General features: G+C 47.5%; 1 protein-coding gene across 1 annotated transcript in view; it reads right to left on the bottom strand.

Moving 5' to 3' along the window:
• The window catches only part of LOC124219881 (mucin-19), a 267,722-nt gene that overhangs the window by 158,529 nt on the left and 87,073 nt on the right, over positions 1–22,120 (bottom strand). Inside the window, exon 3 of the mRNA XM_069136456.1 lies at positions 3,231–3,299. Within this exon, the coding sequence (XP_068992557.1) occupies positions 3,231–3,299 (69 nt within the window). The remainder of the gene's footprint in view (positions 1–3,230; positions 3,300–22,120) is intronic.

Below are 22,120 nucleotides of genomic sequence, written 5' to 3'. Positions count from 1 at the left end.
ATTTTATTACCATGGGACGGTGTCCCCTAGGTGGCGTCACAAAGATACATAATTCACAAAATTCACAAAGTACACGTACGAAAAAATGTAGCAAATAGTAAATTCCAAATAATTTTAGAATAAATAGTATAAAGAGAATGTATCGAAAGAAACAAGAAAGAGGTTAAAAATTTCGTATCGAAAAATTCCGAGCAAAGAATTGTATGAAATTTCTTTCATCATTCGCCACCCAGTTTCTTATCCATACGTGAAATGTTGCGCATGCATTTCATTGTACAGAGAACAGTATGGAGAACTCGTAATCAAAGGGGGTGAGAAAAATGAAGTCTGCCATCGCGTCTGGAGTCGAGGTGTCGTCGAAGCGAAGGATTCGTTGGCTGCAGGGTGTCTACAAACCGACGACGCGTCCGCGTTAAGCTAAGCCGTAGTGAGAGAAGGTATGGAGATTGAATAATACATTCCCGCGGAGTGTATCAGCGATCGGATGGAAACCTAGAGGGACGGATACCTCTGGCCTGTCTTATTGATAATTCACTCCGCTTGACCGCCGCGTCTCCCAACCTCTGACCCACCGCCGCATTTATATGATTAATGGCTTTATAATGACCTGGAAAGGATCGTTTAACGTCGGCGGACAATTCCAGTCTCTGGGAACTCTGCAGATTATTCCCCTATTTTTCCCCCATCCCCAGGAATAGAAGGAAACGCGAAATTCGGAGAAAAGAATCATTCGCACTGTGCACCGCAGAGTTCGGTGAGATAAATTGTTTATTGGCAAAAAAAGAAGGACAAAAAAAAAAATGTGTAACTTTTTCAAGCGACGTCCGTGGAAGTTGAGGTAAAACTTTGGCAACGGTTATTTTCATGATCGACTCGCGCGGCTGTCCTTCGGCTGTTTTTCCCCCTCCCTTGTTTTCTCTTTTTACACTCCTCCAACCTTTTTTCAAAATTTCCCTCGCGGATGTTGCTGGTCTCCGGTATACACCGCGCATCGCAACTTCCGCTTCCGGGCAGCGACGCGCGTCTCCAAGAGCCACGTGTAGGTGCCTCGGGGGTTGGCTGCAAACGTGGGAAATCGCGCGTGCGAAATAAAGGCACACGACGCCGTGCCAGCTGGGCGCCCGCTTTCATAATGCATACGTGACGCAGAGGGCGTGCAGCGGACGACGAGTTCCGTGCACCGCACACGCGAAATGCTCGAGCGTGCACGTTACTTGCGAATCGCGAAATAACACATATTTGCGGCTAATTTTGTGGGAGCTCTTCTCGGCCTTCGAAGACGGTGGAGCGAGCTTGGCGCCGGAGGGGCGAACGGCAAACTCGAGCCTATACTTACCCTCGAATCTTCCCCGTTCAATGTTGGTCACATAAGCGGTCATCCCCCGTCGTCCCGTAATTTTAAACGACGCGCGCGAATCAAGGGGGTGAAATATGTGAAATATAAGAAATCTGCGCATCGGGATTTTGCGAGAGGGTGATTACGGAAAAAAACAATTTAATCTACATTTCACATCTGTCGTGGTGAATGTATGGACAGCACTCATTTTTAAGTCAAATCTGCATCAATTAATTGTGGTTGGTCTAACTAGGCATATCGAATTTCTAAATCCTGCCACTTAATTGCTGTAGATTTCACACCAAAAAAGTCCTGTGTCCATACATTCACCACAGGAGATGTAAAATATACACTTAATTTTCTTACCATGAGTATTAAATTCAACGTCAATCCATTTCAAAACTATTTTTCTTCCAATGAACGAAATTTGTCGACCGTTATATTCTCACAAAAAAATTATTTACTTCAAATTGATCAGTTTCATTTCAAGATAATCAGATAGGTTCAAAATTTTACTATTTCCGATCACGATAGATTTCGTACCCAAAAGTTGTCCGTACCCGCATTACGGTTGCAATCATAGTCACAGAACATAATTTCTAAGTGTTTTCTTTCTTTTTTTTTTTCACCTGGATTGAAAACCGTTGCCCCTTTGCATGACATTCACCGATTGGATAATCCGATTATATTTCACATCACGAGTTATTTATACAAGATTGTTCCTTTAAGCTCACAGGGTTAAGTTACTTTCACGGAACGATGTGACATAATATTTTTCCCCCGAATTTATCGGCTGAGAAATCTTGGTAACAAGAAAGCAGAAGAAAAAAAAAATTTCGGCGATAATTTTCAACCGAACAACTACCACCTGGCAAATCTTGTCAGAAAATTACAGCCCGGTATATTATCAAATTCTCTGTCGTACAATGAAAAATCAAGCGTGTCTGAGATTACGTTCGGGATTTAAGATCGAGCGTTCGCAATGCAGCACGGGCGCAGAGGGAGTGATGAAAAATTACGCTTGAAATTACAAGGCCAAACAGTTTCACGGCGGTGAATTTAAGTACAGTGATTTTCGTTCGAAAAGCTCACCCCCGGAGGGGGTGAAGGGAGCGCCAAGGCGAGTTCTCTCGCTCTCGGAACGGCGCTCGTTCTGTTTAGCCGCTACCTGGCAATTACCTGTAGGGCATAATTGTCATCCCTCGCCGTTTGCCTCCACCTCCTTCCGCCGCCTTCGCCCCTCTGCTCCGGGGATCGGGTCACGCGAGGCCGTACCTGTCGCAGCAGACCCTTGGTCCCGACCCCTCGCCCCCGACTTTCGACCCCCAACAACCCCCGGCCCCATTGCGGCCCCCGATTCGAGCACGGAACGACGCGGGTTAGACCACGCGAACCCGAAACAATCCAACACACGCTTACGTCAGAGTTCTAATTACTAATTTAGCCCCAGTGCCAGTTGCAGCGGAGCCGAGTTGCACCCTGCAATACGGGCCGCACACGCCATTTTCATTTTTTGTTTCTCCTTTTTCTTTTCATTCGTTTTCTCCGATCCCTCCCCAGTTTTTAACCCTGATCGCAAAATATCATGCATTTCTCGTCGCGGGATAAAAACTGCTTCTCCAATTCGTTAATAATGCTCGATCTTATCACGTGGACTGAAATTTTACAAACCATCTCCTTTCACCACTTTCCTCGGAATATTTTCGACACTTTTTTATCGACGCATTTGACAAACCTAAATAAGAGATTCTTTCCATAATTTCTTCGAAAGTTTCGCTAGCCTGTAACATCCACCCCCGACTTCTCCCTCCCAAAACTGTTTCAAATCGTATTTACCATGCAAGTTTTCTCATCGTTCGATACACTTGTAATCGTCTATGGCAATAATACTCACTCGATGTCGCATCGACTCGCTAGCATGATTAGAGCTTTCGTCGGTCGTGAGTCGGCTACGCTTTAAGCACTGATAAATACCGTGAGTAGCGGAGCGAAAGAGGTTCTAGGTTGAAAACATACCTGAAACAAAAAGCAGAAATCGCATGATTAGCGCATGGGGTGTATTTGTAATTGTTGTGCCGGTGTGCAGGGAACGCTAGAAGTGATAGTGCGCGACTCAGCCGCGGTTATCTGTCTGCGACTGCCCCGGATAATTGGGCGGGAATTAATTACAGTCATGCACGAATGTCATACATTTCTCTGTAATTACCCGTTGGAGATAATTCCGCGGAGCTCTGGTAGTTGTTATATGTATAGCGATATTCTATCGCTCCTGCAAAAGGGTTGACGGTTAGCGTCTTGCAGTTCGTTTAACTACTACACGAAAATTGTTTCACTCAGGCTTGACAACAGGCTTATTGTAATAACAATTTTTTCTTTCCCTCCTAAATCTCTCCCCCACGTCTTACGGTGCATTCGGTGATCCGCATGGCGTGCGACCGAGTAATCTAGTAATTAACCGACTTGCCTGCCCACGTGCACGCCCGTCAGCTAACCTACCAAGAAACAAACCCCTTGACCTCTGCTCCGATTCCTTGATTGGCGTGATACGAGTCGCGGCTAAATAATTAGATTCTGCAATTACATTTGACACGATAAAGAAATCTCGCTTAATTGCGGCAAAAATAACGTGCGGATTACTTATCTTTCAACCGGATACATACATACATATTTTTTTATCGTGAAAATTGAGATAGAAAGAAGAAGAATAATACTTTTTGCACTGTACCATAAGTAGGTAATAGATTATCTTGCTACACCATAATTCAAACCTGGATTTGTAAAATTTTTTTTTGACAAGTGTGAAATATGTTGCCTTCGAAAAATTAACTGTAGGTATACATTAAAAATGTTTTTAATTATAAATTAAACTGATATTCGCTGTTAAATGGCCACCAGGAGAATTTTGAAGCGTTTATATCAGATCCGTTGATCACCCGACGTGTACAGGCAGCAATTACGCTCATGTACGATTGGTCATCGTACATCGCAATAGTTCAGCTTGCGCAAGCATGAGCCGTACTTGAGTTCACAGATAGAAACGGTCTAAATCGAATCACGACAAGTGAGAAAAGAGTTTTAAAAACTTGTTTATCCCGTAGCGGATTTCGAGTAGCGATAGTTGATAGGATAAAATTGATCCAGTGGGATGACGGGATACCCAAGCGTATCAATAGAGAGGAGCACTTTGCAGCAATCACGAAAGCAATTCGAATCAGTAAATATCATGTGAGGCGAGGGGGTAGGGGTGGAAATAGAGGTGGGTTCGAGCGATATGTCCTCGGAGCATGCGAAGGCAATCACGTCAAGATTATGGATAACACATAGGCACTCACGCGTCTAATCGCGGCGTGAAATACAGAGCCGTGTGTGTGAGGGTGGGGGCGGGGGGGAGATCTGATATGTTAAGTGGTTAAGCGTAGGCAATATACGCAAAGTAAATAATCTAATATGCCGCGTTTGCTCAAAGCACCGCGCCGCGCGAGGCGAACGGGTTATGACGACGGGCTCCTCCTCCAGCTCCGTATTTACCTACCTGATGCATTTTCGCCTGGTTTGCGTTTGTTGATACGAAATTCGGCTGCAAGCTTGCACCCTGATAATCATCTACGGCAAAATTGAAGAATCTCGCAATGCCGGGAATCCGAGCGGGATTATTTTACTGTACCGACCGAAGAACCGAGATTCGGAAAAGCTCCCGCAAACTCCTGTCCCTACGAATATTTTGCAACGAAGCCGTTTCCATTTATTTGCTGAAGCTGCAACCGAATAACTTCAAGTAATAACTGCACCGCAATTATTCGTCGTTGCGTGGCGTTTACTGGCTTGTAAAATTAGCCTCTCGTAACGATGCTGCAACGTGCCTACGATGCGGAACGTCGTGATCGGTGTAAGACTGACATGGCGGGATGATTAAGCGTTACCGAGAATCCAAAGATGAGAATAGACATATTTTTCCCCGGAAATTTACTCCCGCGTACGCGATGGTTGCATCCGTGTGCTTATAACCAGGCCTACCGAAGGAACTTGCGGGCGGCTCTGATGTGGTCTGTGGCTCGGGCTTAATAACCCTGTCTTCAAACCCTGCACATCCCTCGCTGAACAAACACCTTTGCAGGTCCCTCGCCTTGAGGTCAGAGTTTTGAGGGTGATGTAAATACGCCGAATTTCACGGGGGTTTAGGGGCGAGGCGGAGGACGGCTAAAAACCTCTCTCGAGCGATTATTTTTCGGGCATGAATCCGGCAGGGTGCAGGAAAATGCCAGCTAAACTCTATCGGGGAATTGGATCAAACTGCAGAGAGGATTTTCATTCCAGTAGATAGAGATGAGCGGGGAACGAAACCACCCCGCCCCCTAGAAGTTGTCGGTGCAACACCTCGGGAAAACAATTTCGTCCAATTCCTTCTATTCGATTAATTAATCGACAGATCGAGGAAGTAACAACAATTTCCAGGGGCTGAATTGAATTAGGAAAATTATAGTGCGCTGCAGCCACAGTATAGTGCAAACTGAAGACGACGATGTCCGTCGTCGTCGAGTTTTTTAGCCACGACTCGGCGAGGCACGAGACGATTTAATTGATCTTTAATCAGCTGGGGTCGGAGTAACGAACCTACGTGTAATTCTTGTTACTAGCAGACGTGGGTATATTCGGCGAGGGGTGAGCGTGCGAGGCCGTGCCAGCCGCCGAGACAGCCGAGACAACCGGGTGTGGAGGTGGCTTTGAGTCTTGCCTTGCCCCCCACGCTTTCCAATGCGGTACGATACTATCTGATACCTTAATTATTTCGTCTCTGACAAGGGCCGGTAAAGCTGCCAAAAATCTTCGCGGGTTTTTGGAGGGTTAAACACGGTCGGTCGCACCTCGGTAGAGTCGCGTAACTGTCACTCTGGGCGAAATGGACCCCAAAAGTGATTTTTTGCTTAAAAAGAGAGTTTTACGAATCTATAAAAAAGTGTTTAAGTATTGCAAAAAATGTCCCTCAGTTTTCCTAATCAAAATTCATTGTTCAGGTACTGTGAAACATCGGTAAAGTTAAAGAAAGTGCCGAAGATATCGGAAAATAAAGTCTCCATAAAACCCATTTCTATGATTAAGAGTGACCGATTAGGGTTGGGAAGTTCTCCGATCTTCTCCCGTCACTTCAACTTCTTCCCCACAACACTTCAAGGAAAACAATCACACGCGAGTGAATTACACTGTGCAGCTTGCACGGTTTCGCTGTTTCGGGTATTTTTTCATTTTTTTTGTTCAACACAATTGCAGTAATTTAAGACGTATTTAAAGTTCGGCGTCTGTTCCGAGTCGGGAACGTCGATCACAATTAGAAAATCCCGAAGGATTATCGCCCCCGGTGCTTAGAGCGAGAGAGAGAGAGAGAGAGAAAATGCGAAGCCGAGGAGACGCGAAAGCGGAAATCCGACGCGCGGCTACGACGGCGGCGTCGCGACGTCGGATATGCGACATGACAGTCTTTATATTAACTATCAGATAAGTTTCAGTCCTCGCTTCTCTGCAAAAGCAGTTTCCTCTGCAGGATGGAACTGCGCCACGGCTCTCGGCTCTTCTTCGCCGCTTCGCATAGCGTAGACTGGAAGCGAATTAGCGCTGTCACGACAACTGTTAATCTCGTAAAGAGATTCTAAATACGGCATCCCCCCCTTTCGGTAACTAACTTACCGGCTACAACTCGCTATTTACTCGCTGCTTTCAGACCCGCTGCGCTATTTGCCGTTCCCCGACCGGCTATCAAATCCACAAAAATCCCCAAAGCCGATCACGACCGTCGCGGCGTCGGCGTAAAAACCAGTTCAATGCGCGCCGATGGTTTTCCCCGTAATCCCGACCCGATTTTTACCGCCGAAAACGCGTTTTTCATTACACTGCTCGAACCTCGTCATAAGATATCGATGTTTCGTGGTAATTGTTTACTTCGGAAACTAATTTTTCGCCTAAAATTCGTACCAACAACTTATTTCGTAGCTATATCAAGTATCCTGTGATTGAATTGAATAAGTTTCGAATTCTCGGGCAACATCAGGACTGAATGAATATTTATTCGTTCGAAATGAGCCGGAAACATAAATAAGATTTCGAGAAGTACCTTTTGCACAATGTTTGAACGATGTGTACGGTTTATTAAGCGGCAAAGAGCGACACTGTTACAATTGTTGCTCAAAGTTCATCTGTGTATCAAACTGCCGGCTTGGTTTGACGGAGTTGCCGAAGCAGCTGACCATACGCAGAGCTCCGCTACTGCCCGACTATCGCATGGTGAAATTCGGGAAACCGATTGGTAGATGAAACGGTGCGGGTGGTGAACTGGCTACACTCGCCGCCTCCATAACCGAGACTCGTAATCGATTGCCGGGAGTTTTAAACTTTCCACATCCGTCCTCTCTCTTCCTCTAGCTCGCTTCCATCATTCGCAAACAAAGCGAGGGAGAGCGAGAGCCAAGCAAGTCGAGGTGTACGGCGGAGAGCGGAAAGCGCGAAGGGAAGTCTGTAAATTTTCTTACATTTTATGAGCCATCAGAATTTCATAACCTCGAGCCAGTCCTCGTGGTACTTTGCAGAGGAAAAGTTTTCACCCTGGCGAGAGAAGAGGAGCGAGCCTTGCCTGCTCGGGACGGAACAAGACCGTGTCAGAGATGAAAATAAGGTAAAGATGCACGACCAGGTATGGATCAGAGGAGAATATGCACGGCGAACCGATACCACGCATCATGATATCGCTCAGACAGATTGCCGGTAAAGATTTCCCCTTTCGATACCATTTCGCTGCACCTCGATGCTCTTTGAGGGGTTCAAGGGACTCGGAGACTACTTAGAATCACCTTTTTACAAGAGTAGTTAAGGTGGCTTGAATAGACTTTAAATGACCAAATGGTTTGCAAAGACTTTGAGAAAGTTATAAGAATTGATTAGTTCAAAACACTTCCAATCACTTCAATTAACTCGGAAAATCGGAAACCTGACAACGACTTGAGCGCTTGATGTGACATTCGACATCAGATATGTCGACTACTTGTCGTCTGAAGGTGCGCAAAGATCTGAGCGCTATTTGCCGGGATAAAAGAAAGACACAGGAGTAGGTATACAAGACTCGAGATTATTCAATATCCAGTTTATGAAAAGTATACACAACAAGGAGGGAGGACCGTATTGCTATCTACCGGGTGCCAATATCCCGCGTTTTATGGCAGGGACAAACGCGAGCTGGAGTCATCTGCGACTTTATTATTCCGAGTTTAAGTCCACGAAGAAATTTTTCATACGCAAAACCGTGCCCAAGGCAGGTTTATAAGCGTCGTTCCATAGTATCTGTCGTGTCGTACCGACACACGTTTCGGTTAAACGAGCACACGTATCACCACTGACGTACAGGTTGATTCGGGGCTGTTTTCACCCCAATTATTGAATCTTTTATCAGGCTAGAAAAACAACGACTACCGTCGTGATCGGTAAGAATTTAAGTGCACGTTTCGAACCCGATATTATAAAGACTGTAAGGGCGTCTCTTGAAAAATTATGAGCACGAAAAGGCGGTCTAACAAACTGACAGTATAAAATTGAGGAAGAAAAAAAGGTACATGAGTATCATTCAGACGTAACGAAGCGAAACAAGGCCAGAAAAGGGGACGCGACGTTTTTACCCGAACAAAAAAGTTACACAAGTGGTATAGATTAATTCCGTTACCAACCGACATTACTTATTACCTGACTAGGTATACCGTACTTTAGGTACAAAATTTCCACAAGTGCCAATCATTGCCGAATGCGTAATCTGCATGAATCGTTTATTATGAACGAAAGGTAAACGAATAATAATAACAATAATAAAAATAACAATGATCATAATGACGCTGATGCGCGGACTGACGACGAACTAATAACACAATTCCAGACCAAGTCGAAGAAGTAGAATTAGAAAAATGAGGAAGTTCTTGCTTCGCCAAGAATAATTATTACCCATGCCCAGTCGGCCGGGCTGATCGTTACGCCTAATAGCTCGGAGAAAATAACTCGTTCGAACTTGTGCCTATCGGAAATTTATTTCAACCAATCGGGTCCAGATCCGACTTGACTGGCCCCACGGCTGACCGTGACGTCATAATTGCAGTAATTCTCGTCCATTCAGTACGTCAGCAAAGAACCCTCGAGTTTCGCAATCGCTTCCCCGCCCATCGCTCGCAGGTCGGTGATTAGACGTTACTTATACCGCGTCTTATCTCAGCTCGTCGCGTGATCGTCGTGGAAAACTCTAGAATCGCTGACGTCAAAATGTAGTTATCGAAGTGCCTGATCCCGAGACTTGTTTCAGCCAGAATTTAACCAACGGTCGTCACTTCGACGCTAAGGTGTCCACTCTGACCTCGCCGATCCCTTACCACTGACTGCCAAGGCGTCGGCCACGATGCCAAAGACCCGTGTCCTGATATTTGACGGTAAATCGCGCGCAATGGTCCAGAAGGGATCGAATCATTCGCGTCTTGATCGCGCCATCCGAGCGTCTCAATTCCTCGGTAGTGTGTTCAGCGTCGCACAATCGTTGAACGTTGGCAAAAGAAGAAGAACAGCAAAGAAACGAGCGAAACGAAGACGTTACCAATTCACAGTCAGGGTGAGATATTTTTAATCGTTTATTACCGCGGGATGGTGAAATGAAATGGTAACACGACGCACATTTACACACTAACACCTTCTGTAGGACGGTTGTTCCGAATGTTAGGTACTTATGAACGAAAACTGAAAACTGCGTGCACATTGAGTTGGTTCTTTTTATTATCGTTGTACGATCGTCAAAGGGTTGTTTATTCCGTTTACTGTCCGTACAAAAGAAACTTGCACTACTAGGTTGTCGCCCATTCTCATCCGCACTTTTGTCCTCAAGTTTTGCCAGTCAAAAACAGCGTTAGAATATTGACAGCATGCAATTCTGACGATGAGTAATATACATGAATCGGTACATACCCTGGTGGTGTCTCGCTAGCCAGCAGATAGGGACACGGACCTGCCTGGAGACAGCCGATGGTTTGACAAAAGCGCGCGTTAGAGAGCCGACGCGACAGCGTAAACGTAGCCTGACCATTCACCGAATCCCAGGAATGAAACGCGCGTGAATCCCGTAAGTCGGTCGACCTTTCGAGGGGGAGGGGGGGGGGGGGACGATGGGGACCCCGAAAAGGTACTAAAACATGGGTGGTATGCGTCAGGGGCACCCTAGAACGTGAAAAAGCGAACTGAGAGAATGTGTTTTGCGGGGAACGTACAGGGTACCGTGAACACCACCGAGAGGCTAGAATCCCGTGGCTCGTGCTGAGAATATCTCGCGGGCACTCGACTTTGCCAGCAGCCAGGCAGCCAGCCAGCAGCGCGGGGCCTCCAGGATCGGTACGTTGCCGCGGAGGTGGCGGAGGTCGCCCCGGGGGAGGAGGCGGCGGCAGCGGCGGCGGCGGTGGTGGTTGCTTGGGGAGGTGGGCCGCCGCCCCCGGACCCCTGGCCCCCTGCCACCCTCTCTCCGCGGTTCGAGCCGCTGATTGGACCACCCCCACCTCCGGCACCTCAGCAGCCACCGCCACCGCCAGTACCACCACCAGCACCTCCGGCCTCGTCCTCATCTGCCCCTCGACCACCCCCGCGGACACGGGGTGAGGCTCGAGTCGACTCTTTACCCGGAGCGGGTGCCACCGCGCAACGTATAAGAATACACCCGCCCTCTTTTGTCAAGAGACAAGAAACCCCGGACGGAGACGACGCGGCGTGCCGATGCACACCCGCTCATAGCCTCCTAGGTGTAATACGTGTAGGATGCCGACCACCCAGTGGGCGAGATGGAAACGGCTCTGCCTCGAGGCATCATGGCTGGCCTTCGACGCACGTGGAATCCTCCTACGCCTCTCGACCTTTTATTCTCGAACCTTTGCCGCGCGACGGCGATGCGATGATCGGGGAAAATGGTTGTACGGTGGCTGCGTAGCTACTGGAAAAACGCAAATCTCGCATTGTGCTCTTTCTTTCAGGCTTTAACGATTCGCCGTGGCGCTTTGGAGTACCCAGATTTTAGTCGGAATACCGAGAAGGAGTCCTGTGTGAGATTTGGGGACCGAGCTACCAAGGGCATCGTCGTTGACGCTGGGAAACGAGGAAGATCCTCGTCGACGTTAACCCTTGCCGCCGGCGGTATTTCAATAATTGGAAACCAATGAGCGGGAAGGGGTCTTCCGGGTAAAAATCAACCCCTTAGCTACCCGTCCGTCGGCGGCGCTACCACTACTACCACTACCACCATTACAACCGGCACCATCACCATCACTGACGGAGAATCCGGTTCTCTTGCCCCGAGCAACCTAACGTAAACCCTAATGAAGCGAGTCTTCGGCACTGCCTGCCAACATGCGTGCCTTCACATCCTATTAATTGCCCCCCCTCGCCGTGAGCGGCCCCGCAATAGCGCATTCTTCGACAAATTGGATCACGCTATCGCGCCACCAGACGCAAAGTGCCTACACACCTACACCTGCTTATACCGATAGATCCAAGCTGAGAACGGGCGAGATACGCCTCTTCAAATCCGTGTTTAGAAAACCCTTGGGGAACCCTTTACAATCGACATACGATCCGACTTGAGTCACGCAACGAACAATTGTAACCGGATCCAACGAATGCTACAAACCCAAGCATAACGCAAGGGATAAGAAATGGAAACACTAGTTCTGCTGGCATAGATGAGGTTTCACTTGAGATTCTTGACATCCAAACATCCCACCGCCGAATCGAGTGGAACTGCAACAGCGGTAGGATGCCGTGGAGGATATAATTGGCGGGCGTAAATTAACCCTCGGAAACTTTAAGGTTGGGCGAGGTTAGGGCTCTGAGGCGCGTAATTCTGGTAGGCAGGTCTTGAATCAATATAATCAGTGGACGACAGGGTGGTCTGAGAGTCAGAAGGGACTTAGCGAGGCTCCCGTCGCCCACTGCGACGCGATCGGTTCGGTGAAATTCTTTCTCAGAAGGGAGCGACGCCGAGTCATCTCCCTCCGACGATTCGGAACCCTTTTTGGCGAGGGTGAACACAGCCGAGCGATTTCAGGACGCTTGTCTATCTCCCGGATTTCTGTTATGAAACGATAAATACGATAGCGAGTGTTTGGTACACGCATGCAGGAAAAGCAACGCTGTTACTCGTCACCCCGACTCTCAAAATTGATGCATCGCAGGGTATTACCTGGCCAAAGTCCTTCTTCGCGCACAATTGGGTCCGCACTCCAGGGCTTCGAGGCTTCGGAAGAACAAAGTCTTTGAGGCAACTGCACACCACGTACTAGGCGAACGATCGCGAAATTTCCAAGTTCACGAGTCCGCACTGGTTGTAACAACGAAACGTGGAGAGAGAATGGATCGGAGTTTCGAATCGACGCCGACGGCCAGCGTCGCTTGCGGGTATGAACACTGCCTATACCACGATCTAGCTGATGAGGCTACGGCGATTCGTGCGACAAAATAAGTCGTACGGAGATTTTGGAGAGACAATGACGCGAGGCAGCGCACGCCAAGAGCTAGACACTACTGAACCAGCCCCCCATGGTAAACCTTGTTAACGGGGAGAGAGAGAGAGAGAGAGAGAGAGTCGTCCTCGTCGTCGACAAGCAAGTTTAAACTTTGGGCAACAATTCCCCTACTCACTCTTACTCTCTCACTCTCTCTAACGCTCTCTCTGCAGGTCTCACTCACCGAGCGATGCGCGGCGTCGAGGAACCGCGGGGGTACAGTTAAATTTTCGCAAAAGTATGAACACAGTCGTGAGTTGGGAAGTAACATTTATCCTCAACCACTGCCAACTGCTTCCTCCTTCTCCCCCCCCCCCCTTCCATAGACTCCCCCCACCCAATTCCCCCTTACCCTCCGTGGAAAAAACTTCGAGTCGACTGTCATAAACCGAACTTGTACCCCGGGACATCACGACGCTACTGAAACCGAGTTCATTGGCTAACCTCGATGGTCACGTTTCTACCCGATTAAGAAACCGTTGTCGCAGTAACCGACACTTTTGTCAATGGCTGACGGTCGCTTGGACTTCGAAGGATAGTGTGGTGTGGAGTCAGTGTTGCTCAGTTAGGTAGGTACTCACCCGGGGTGAAGCTGACGAGCTGCTTGGCGTAGTGCGATGAGGAAGCCGGACGCGTAACCGCGTGGAAAATGTATGGCCAAATAGAAAGAAGAACAAAGTTATGGAAAACGAAACGGAGAACCGGAGAACCGAAGAAGGAGAACTGCAGCGATAGGGGGGGTCGAGCGCAGATGTAAAGAAGGCGGATGTGCACCGGGTGCAGAAGCCGAGGACGCGATAGGACGAATCCGCGATCACGTCGTACCCGTCGTCGTCCTTGTAGTCGACGTCGGAGACCTATAATCGTCCGAACCGCGCGGCGAGACTTTGGGGCGAGGAGCGCCGATTTTCCACGAACCTCGCCGAGGGCCGCCTGCGCCACCGGAGGATTTCGCTTTCTTCGTGTTGGTGAGGACCCAGGGAGGGCGGTTGTGTTGGGCGAGGAGTTAGATTAGACCCGAGTTGAGAGCAGAGAGAGCTTCGCCCCCGCCAGCGGAGCTGTGCTCGTGAGCGTCAAACTTTTCAGGCTTGTGTTGGTGCACGCATCGTCTCGAATCGACTCGATTCGCCTCTCTCGGAACGTCCTGCGATTTTACCATGGTTCCTGTTTTCTTGCCTCTTTCTACCATTTTCAACTCCTGCGCCTGATCGCGGTGCAGACGCGATATTTCGGCCCGATCGACGGGGGAACAAATTTTTACATCACTCGGACTTGACCATGGTCAGTGAATTCTTCAACGACGCGTAGGACCGTGAATGATTACAGTCCATGACTGAGTGGAAGTCGGATAACATTTGTACGGTGTCAGCTAAAAGTAACCCCCGGAGCGGGGATATTACCAGGAATTACGTCTCAATCTCCCATGGCCGTCGACTAAACTAATATTAAAACTTTTAACGTAGTTACCAGAGGCCGTGGTCGCTTTACCACGTTCGCGGAGCTTCGCTCTCTGCGCAAGCGGCTGCATTGACCGTTACTGGACTTTGATGTGTTTCCCTGGAAGGGAACATTTGCTGTGAAGTCGTAAATTAGCTTGTACAGTGGCAGCCTCGCTTCTCGAACTCCGTACGAGTCCGCGGGTTGCTGAGGAAATACTTCCGAAGGACCGTCAAGTGTCGATGACCATCACGAGCGACTCTTCCTCGTCCTCTGATCCACTACACCCCGTGACATTTAAACCCCGACACTCGATATCCTTTCGTCCTGTGGAATATATTCCAACGAATTTACCGTGGTTAAGCGGGTTCACTGTGAGCCAGCGTCCTGCACGAGGGCCAAGGGAAGGATGGAGGACCTCCACCGCGTCTATGGTCCCGGGCGAAGTGCATTGCGGGCTTCATCGGGAGTTAATCCGCTTAATAGATTCCAACGCAAGTCACCCGGCCCCCCCGACCCTGGAACAACTCTGACCGAACCCCAACTCCTAACTCACCTGCAACGACTGCGAGACGACACTTTACTATCCCAGACTCCGTGTGAGCTGCAGCTGGTGGAGTAACGATTTTCAAATTCACGTGGGCCGACACAACATCATCTAATCGATTTCATCCCAATTTGGAACGAGAAAAGTGTTAATAGAATATTTAAAAAAATGTAAATAAATTAAATTTTTTAAACAACATCAATTATCTTCAATGCTTCAATTTCTCATCACAATTCAGTGTAATAGTGTAATGGGATTCATTCTAAAATCTAAGCTCATCGGGTTTGTACTACAGAATAATGTGCAACCATGTATTCACATCTTCTCCCACGACTTTAATGGATTATTCATAAGAATGATTGATTGCTGGTAATTGTCACGAAAATGACAAAAAAAAAAAAAAACTGTTCCAGAAATTGCTCTAGAAAAAACCGATATAACACTGAGATTTTTTTCTCCGTCTATCGCTACACTATAGAATCTTGAATTGAAATAAATGAGAATCGATCACTCAATTCAATCGTAAGCATAATAATACCGGCCATTCCATCTCATCGTTTAGTTCTGAAAGACACACTCGTGGGAGTATGAAAAATAGCTGCCTGGAAGTTGAAAACTATGCAATCGACGGGTAAAATAGTAGGCATTTTATCAATCCGATTGAAGGTGATCACCCAGGCCTGTTCATATGTCCGATGTAGGTATACATTGATATCATACACGCATCCCAGTCGATACGCGCAGGTGAATTTTCAAATGAGAATGCGAGTGAAGTTGTCGCGGGTTCCTCCTGGTCCGGGTCCTCAGCGAGTAAGGAATGACAAGGAGGTTCACTCCCAGCCCACCTTTTCCCACTCCCGGAGCTTTCCTCGGGATCCCTAGGCGCAGGCGTGCCCTCCCCCTCTCCCGCCCCCTCGCCGTTCCCTCAGCCCACCGCCCTCCGAAGCTCCCGTCCTCATCCCGCGAGCCCCTCTCCGCGAAAAGCTTTCGTGGTCCGCATTCCACGCCTCCCTTGATAGGCTTACTTTGGCAAACTTTTTGCCCTCATACGCGGAGAAAAAGCTGGGAGTCAGGCGCGGTGAGAAGGGGCGAACGGGGGGGGGGGGGGGGGAGTGGAGGAGGAGAGGGAGGAGGGAGGAGGGAAAGTGGGGGAGGGTTGCAGGAGGCGGAGGCGGAGGCGGTATGGGAAGGGGAAAACTTTTTTTATATTTCTGCGTTTCGCCGAGTAGTCCGGCTTTCGCGTTCTCTCTCTCCCTCTTTTTCTCTCTTTCTCCCTCGCTCTTTTTCTTATTTCTTCTCCTCTCCACCTCAGATCCGGGACAATAAATGTTTGTCTAAATTACTGCAAGAAATTCGAGATATGTCGTATTAATACGAGGCCGTTCAAGGCGTTATTGGGTATCACGTCGCGAAATCCCGGCGGTGAGTTCCGCCATTTTGTGCTCGCGGCATTCGAGGATCTTCGCACATTTTTCGCTCTTTGAATACACGGTAGGTTCGACGATGTCGTTTTGAATATTATTTCCGCGACCTTGACTTAGCTCGTTAATTTCGAACGGACATGATTGGGGGTTAAAAGTCGGTCTGAAGAGAGTCGAACACCGTCTCAAATCGTGTTTGAACAACTTTAATTGTAATTATGCTAATACGACCTTCCTCAACGTCGTGGAATAAGGAGCGAGAGAGAAAGTCGGGGAAACATGAAAAAAGAAAGGGGTAAAAAAGTGGAAAAACAAAAAGTAGGTACCTCAAGACCAAGTATGTTAATGGGTGTCGAGCATGGCGATGGAATAAAACTGCATAACTCGTCGGGGGGGTGCTGGTGGGGCCCCGAGGGGTCGGGACGGGGTTAAAGTTCAAAGTCCGCACGGCGAGGAAAGTTTGGTTCGGTACCCAGTCCCATCCACCCCCCAAACCCGGAACCAGTAGCGTCTACGCGAAATACTTCATCCTGATTATTATGCAATTTGAAACAGCTGTTGGAAAAATTATCAACCTCTTCCCACAGCTCGAGGTTTTCTCCTTTAATCAAACTCCGTTGGGTGGCGTCTCTTGTTTCCGCGTAATAAAGTTATTAAATGAATAAGTTTTTAAGTGTTCGACTTACTTCGGGACAAACTTTACCTAAGAACTACCAACGTGTAGTAACCAGTCCACCCCCCACTTCGCGGCGACAATTTTCAACCATACACGAATATTAATTACTCTCTACTTATCGCTTCGACTGTACGACAAGTGTTGTTTTATACGTATAGAAGCCATTAAAGAAAAAAAAAAAAAATGCTAAAATCTAATCAACGCAAGTCTCACTGCTGTTAAATTTTACGTTGTATTCATGCGGAACAATTCGCCTGCGTATTCAATCGCACTTCTCGCAGCTTTTTTTTTTCTTCCTATTTTATCAGCTCTGCGTCGAGGCATCATCCTCCAAGGTATCGTCCTCCATTTTCGGCTGCTGACAAAGCGATGTAATATATTTTAAACTCGCGGGCACACATGTGAAGAGGAGGACCCCAAGGAGCGCCTGTTGAGTCGGACAAATTACAAAGATTTGCCTGACTAAAACCCTACCCCACGAGGTGAAGCTGGGAGAAACGGAGACGACGTGTCGTTGTCAATTTATTTATTTAAATTTCTATTCCAACCGCGAGCCTGCACGAGGAAAAAAGTTTAAATTAGAAACCGGTTCCCGTGACGTACGTACGTACATTCCATATATTATACATAACATGGGCGGATCGCGTATGCAGAAGGTACAACAACAAAAAGGATAAAGAATCGCGGCTCGATCTGCACGTTATTTAATGAAATTTTCCCTATTACGATGAATATCAGTGGTGAGTCTATAATCGTTGAAACGTCTAATTCAACGTTGAAACACAAAACTAATTATTCCTGAAGTAATTCCAGATATTCTTTTTTCCGACTAAATCCCGGATTTTCAGGGAGCATCTTGGGCGAGATATTAGAAGGTAAACAGGAATGACACGCGTGCGAGCACGCGTATATTTGTCGGTAAATACGGGAATGCGTGTTGTGTGCGAAAGTAAACATGGGGGAAGACAGTCCAACGTAGGCGTAAATATATGTGTATACCATACACATACACCTATATATATATATATGTAAGATATATATGTTGGTATATATGATATATGTCTATGGGGCATATCTTCCTTAGGGGGAAAATTCGAGACATCTATGAGCATGAATCTATTGGCCGGGTTGACTTTCTGCCCTAAAGGCATCGCCCAAAGTGTCTTACAAACATGACGAGTGACGGCGACGACGCTGAACGAAACCCTCATCGAATTCTCAAAATCCACATCGACCGAGTGCCGGAACTTGTCTCTTCGTATGGGAATAGAGAAATTTCCCAAGGCTTGACTGATACATAGAAAATATAATGAGGATTATTTTACAGCAGCTGAATGTTAACAGAAATAATTATTATAACTTTCACATACGAGAACGATATGTGGCGAAAATTTTTCCCAAGCACGATTAAAAATTTCGTCGAATATTCAGCTGATTGGTTCACAGATTACTTACTTATAAACACGAATATATAAATTTGAAGCCTTGAGATCGATTGAAGAATGTGTGAAACTTTTTTTCCACGCTAAATTCGCACCTGATTGATGCTGTATCAAGATTGGCAGCGCAGAGAAAAGAGGGATCAAAAGTATAAACTCGGCTTGACGTTAGCCGGCATATCGCAACGAATATTCGAATTGGAATTGGCCGTGTTTCCCGGCGTGGATATTATCAGTGAGTCGATATCGGTTCCTCTTCTCGGCGTCGTCGTCGCGCGATATTAATTGATGCAAAGAAATTAGGTCCGCGTCCCCGCAGAATGATTGATCGCGTAATGAGAAATCCCTAATAATGACTCGGTCTCGACGTCGTCTCAGTTGTCGTTGTCGTTTTGGGGGGGGGGGGGGGGGGGCAAGAGGGAAAGGGGGATGAATAAGGGGGTAAGGGGGGTAGGCAGGGAGTCTCGAGATAGGGAATCGAGGGAGAGGTATTAAGAAACGACATTAGATTATAATTTATATTAAAATCTGTGCAAGGAGATAAAGAGGAGAAGACGGGGGTGCACCAAGCCGCCAAGCGTCGCCGGGGCTTAACTTGCGGGGTTCAACCCTTCGGGTTCCGCTCATAGGCGTATCTCTCCTCCCTTTGCGCTGCTGCTAATCGTTGGGTTCTAGCAACGCGGCGACTGGAACCGAAATTCGATGTATCGTCTTTCCACGGGTATGTGTGCATGAGATTTATATTAAAAATCGAAACTACGGTTTCAACGATAATTGCCTGTACAAGCGTACATAAGTAAAAATCAAATCAACCCCTGTAATTGAATTCGAATTAAAGATATCCGAATTGAGATACGATTTCTTCATCTTGCACTTGATAAATCGTAGCGATACGAATTTCCGTCTTCGTGTACGTGTAACAGGTTTCAACGTCGTAGATACCGGTAGGCGAATTGTGGTGAGTAATTAGAACAGCTACGCCAGTGTAAAATCAAGAAAGAGGGGCGAGGGGGGGGGGGGGGGTGGTTGAGGAGGAGCAAACGGACCAAGGGACGCTTTATGGCGAAGGCAAAGATGCGCAGGGACGTCATAGCGCTGCCACTATGAGGCGTATAAGGTACGTACCGCGTGTATACTATAAGATAGTGCAGGGGCGTAACGAGGAGATCCAAGGCAGGGGACAGACACGGTGGTTAGACGTAATGGGGTAGAAGGTGGGATTTATTTCGGCCGAGATATTAAACGTCGGGGATCGATATCCGCGGTGTGCGGGTATACCTGAATAGACGAAGCCGGGTAGTAAAAACGGAAGGAAAAGTACAAGTGCGACGAATTTGGAGAAACGTGAAACGCGGATATCGACGCGATCAGCGCCTGCTTCAAACGCTCGCCGGCTAGTGGTGACCCTCCTTTTCTCCCGCTAATTCCAGGCCTTAATTACCACCATGCGAAAACCCTCCACCTTAGACGTCGACGACGACGACGACGACGACGACTCTCAGACGCATCGGCGCGTGGCGTTATCTAGCGGAATCCCAGGGAAGCGTCGCGACGAGGCCCGTAGAACTACCCTGTCAACCCTGACGGCTCGGCGAATTAAAGATTCTCCCCCTCCCCCCTCCACCCACCTCCCACGCCGGCTCTCTATCGAGCCAGTGTATACCCGGCGTTAAATTTTCTTATCTGCCTCCCCCCCTCCCCCCCGCATCGTCGGTTCATCCTTAATTAGATATCGCTCTAATTAAACGTTGGAATGATGCTAATTATGCCGAGATATTAATACCGCGTTTCGCCCGATGCAACATTCCCTTTTCACACCCCTCGATTTCATGGTGAAAAAAGAGAACCTTCTTTTTTCTAGTTTATACAACGGAAGCCGTCGGACGTTGCCCAGTTAAACAAGTACAAGATCGCGTGCTTTTAAAGCGAAGCCAAACATTTACCACTACCACCAGCCCCCCTGAGTTCCGTTACGGGGGGAAGTTCTTTGCCTATGAGGAACTCTGTTAACCCTTTGCTATTTCATTAATTTAGGGTATATACGCGGGGCAACGGGACCTTCGAGCCGAAACCTCACCGGGACGCGGTGAAAACTTTCGCTTTTACCGTCATTTTATAATTCATGACGTCCTCGACGACGTCGTCGTCCTCGCGGGGGCGAAAAAGGGACGGAAATAACGCGGGCTAGTACCTACCAACCGTGCCGGAAAAGTAAAGAGCCAGAGTTCAGTCAGAAGTAGGCAAAAGCTCCAAGGCGGCATAGCCCGAGCCCAAAGGAGAACTAAATCATGCATTTTATCGGTGACTCGCTCGGCGCGTTTTCTTTACAAGTTTTACAGCCAAATATCTCCCCAAGTCAAAGACTTTGGGAAAGAGAGAGAGAAAAAAAAAGAAAAAATTGCAAAAGAGATGATCAACGCTTTGTAAAAACAGTTCAATGTTAATTTAACTCGAGAGGAAATAATATATTTACTGGAATTCTACGCATAATCGCTCTGCGACATTATAATTATAATTCATTGCTAGTTTCATGTGACTGGAAATTGTTCTTATTTATGTTATAAAGTATAACTTGCAGAATGATCAAAAATATTTCTCACCCGAATGCAATTTTTCCAGTATGTTTTTATCGTCCGTTCGACTGTTGTATTGAAAATCGTATCAAAAAATAATGGAGTGAAATTTTGGGTAAATGAACCGTGAACAATTGAAGCAAAAAGTCCGTTTCGCATAACGCGGACGTAGATCGAGTTCGTTCGCGAGTAAATTTGCTAGCCGGCGTAGAAAGCGTCGTGGGAATAAGGTTATAACGCATAGACGTACGTCCCTGCAGAACGGGGGATGCGACATGGCGCAGAATGGCAGAAGGTCCCTCTGGCGTTAGACAAAGGCTTCGGTTCGGACGAAGGAGAGGAAAAGGGAGAGGGTCGTGTTTCGGGACGTACGGTGAAATTGGCGCGGGTCGAGACTGACCATTTGAATACACGGAGCTGTAATCACGACGCGGCCGACGCGCAACGCGTCGCGTCGCGTCCTCCAGGAGGAAACCACCCCCATACGTAGGCGGGGGCCACCCGGGAATACCTTTAGATTGCCTGCACGCGGTATGGACACCGCCGAATTGCCCCCTTTCTGCCCCCGAGCCAGAACTCGGAATAGAGATTCCCCCCCCCCCCCCCCCCCTGCTTTCCCTTCACCGGCCGAAACTTTCCAAATCCGTTTCTTCTCGCTCGCTTCTGTTGAAATCGAACCGAATTTTTTTCTCCACGAGAGTATGGCGCGTCAAAAATATGTTCACATTATCCTCAACCTCGAAATTACCTCAGCAAAAATCTTATCGTCGCTGAAAAAAAAAACATAGGTGACGAATTGATCAATCCTCCTCTTTCTGTGATGTCGGTCAAAAATTGTAAAAACTATTCAACGATGAATGAGTTAAACAGATCCCGATACCGATACTTTATCGACATTTTCAGCTACTTCACAGCTCAGACGGAAACCCTTTTTTCGGGTGAGGCGAATCCTCATTCTGGTCGATTTTATCGATCAACGAAAAAATGGGTTTGTATCTGAGCTGTGAAACGGTTAAAACTGTAGGTAAGATGTGGATATCGGGATCTGTACGCAGAACCGATTGTATGTACCTACTGAGCCTTATGTTTCTGTATCAATGACGATGCAAAGATGATTCAGGCTGCATTGATTTTTTGTTTTT

The sequence above is a fragment of the Neodiprion pinetum genome, chromosome 5, assembly GCF_021155775.2.
Source record: "Neodiprion pinetum isolate iyNeoPine1 chromosome 5, iyNeoPine1.2, whole genome shotgun sequence".
NCBI lineage: Eukaryota > Metazoa > Arthropoda > Insecta > Hymenoptera > Diprionidae > Neodiprion > Neodiprion pinetum.
The sequence above is the reverse complement of the archived record's forward strand: the minus strand, read 5'-3'. Positions and strand labels throughout refer to the sequence as shown.